The sequence below is a fragment of the Pleurodeles waltl genome, chromosome 7 (assembly GCF_031143425.1).
Source record: "Pleurodeles waltl isolate 20211129_DDA chromosome 7, aPleWal1.hap1.20221129, whole genome shotgun sequence".
In the NCBI taxonomy this organism is placed as follows: domain Eukaryota; kingdom Metazoa; phylum Chordata; class Amphibia; order Caudata; family Salamandridae; genus Pleurodeles; species Pleurodeles waltl.
In genome coordinates, this window is record NC_090446.1 from 33,118,262 (window position 1) to 33,120,477 (window position 2,216).

At 38.2% G+C, this 2,216-nt stretch overlaps 1 protein-coding gene across 1 annotated transcript; it reads left to right on the forward strand.

The window, feature by feature from the left end:
* The first annotated feature begins 638 nt into the window (after positions 1 to 638).
* Positions 639 to 1,565, forward strand: LOC138246766 (olfactory receptor 8D1-like). Its single transcript, XM_069201527.1, has one exon. The coding sequence runs from the start codon at positions 639 to 641 to the stop codon at positions 1,563 to 1,565; it is 927 nt and encodes a 308-aa protein (XP_069057628.1).
* The last annotated feature ends 651 nt before the right edge of the window (positions 1,566 to 2,216 follow it).

The window sequence follows — 2,216 nt, forward strand, 5'->3', positions numbered from 1 at the left end:
TGTCATTGTGGAAAAAATGTTCTTCTCATCATACCTGAACAAACCCTTGTAGGTATTTCTCCAAATGTATCCTTCCCCAATATCATAAACATATGTATAATTTGTCCAGAGATTCTGATCCACTTTTTTCTGGAGCAAACAAGTTACTTTCATGCAATAAATGCCACACGTGTACTTTTCCTGTTCCTGATATCTAGATAACTAGTTTATTGCTTTCACAGACGTTGTCCTTCATCTTCAACTCACTTCCATGAAGAAGCATTAATCAAATATGCATCTCTCCAATCACCCCCTACTTATTCCATCTCATGGCCACACATATCAGCTACATGGAGCTGAAGGGCTCATGTGATGTAGGCAACCACGATTCCTATGAATTTCCTTTAGTGTAACAAAAAGCGACAATTAAACATGTCATTTCTGTATTCAATTCTCAGTCTCAAGTTATGTCCCCAATTTCTAGCATGTGGGAAAACATACTAAAACATGTACAAGGAGACATTTTGCTTTCAATCATCAGATTGTATACTCAATGTTTTTTAGAAAGTCTGATTTTCTGTACAAGCTCTTACAAGCAATCTTATGGATTTGTTTTTCCAATTGTTTTAAAATTCAGGTTTAGTTTGACTTCTGCAGAAATGGGAGAAGACAATAAGACGATGATGGAAGAGTTTCTCTTGATAGGATTTTCCGATAGTCCGCATCTCCAAGTTCCCCTGTTTCTTGCATTTTTACTTATTTACCTGATGACCTTGGTGGGAAACCTTCTGATCATGATAACTATTTACTCCAGTTCACTTCTGCACTCCCCAATGTACATCTTCCTCACAAATTTGTCCTTCCTCGACATCACTTACACCTCTGTTATTTTTCCTCAGATGCTGGTCAACTTCTTTAATGAAGGCACAGACCTTTCTCTCAGTGAATGTCTTGTTCAGATGTATTTTTTCACAGTTATGGCATCTACTGAAATCATTCTCCTGACTCTGATGGCTTATGATCGGTATGTGGCCATCTGCAACCCATTGCGTTACACGGTTATCATGAGTAAGGCGGTGTGTACCCGGCTGGCTGCTGGTTGTTGGACTGTGGGAATCATCGACACAATACCACACACAGTGTTGATATCTCAGCTTTCCTTCTGTGTGACCCATACAATCAATCACTTCTTCTGTGATATCTCGGCTATGATGAATATTTCTTGCAGTGATACTTGGAAAATTGAAATACTTACCTACGTCATGGGTTCAATCCAGACACTGATGTCATTTGCTTTAATCATCATTTCTTATGTCAACATTGCATTCTCAGTCCTTAAGATCAGATCTAAGGATGGGAGGCACAAGGCCGTCTCCACGTGCACCTCTCATCTCATTGTTGTTATTTTATTCTATGGTTCTGTCTCGTTTTCATATATGCGACCAACATCATCATATTCAAAGGTAGACAACAAAATACTCTCTTTGTCATACATTGCTGTAACTCCGCTGTGTAACCCCATAATTTACAGTCTAAAAAATACAGAATTTAAAAATGCCCTGAGGAAGAAAAGGAATACGGCATAACACTGTTCACAAAATTGTACTGCAAAAAGGTCAACTCTCCATATTAGTGAGCTCATAGCTTGTGCATTTTCCTACACAGCCTTAATGTGCTGCTTCAAAATGTATTATGTTGAACAGTAGACATTGCAGGACATTTGTTCCACTGCCTGTATCGAGCTCTCGTCTAGAATGAGAAGACATTTACCTTTACTCTTCTTTCATATTGTCCTGGAGTTTATTTCTACTGAAACTCAGTGATTGGGCATACATGATATCTATTGAAAGGAATGCATGGAAAATGCATGGTGCTTGTGCAAAAACTCTGTAACTAAAACTCCAGCGGAGCATGTATTCTATAGATCCACCTATGCTGGAAGGGTTGTTGTATACTGAGATCCAGAAGCCTAATTATGTTGGTCATTTCATGGGAATGTGAATCTGTAAGGATGTTGTGGTCATCAGTCAAGTAAGGATGTATCTTAATTAAATACAAGGCAGACATAAATGGGACATGAGCTACTGTTATGTTCCTAATATTTATTTCCTAATATTTACTGGTCTAATGCTCCAATTGGCTGAGTGAAAATAACTTCAACATCAAGGTTGATTCTTCTAATTCACACCTCTCTTTAAGAAGGAGGAGAACTTCAACAAACATTTAACAACCGATCG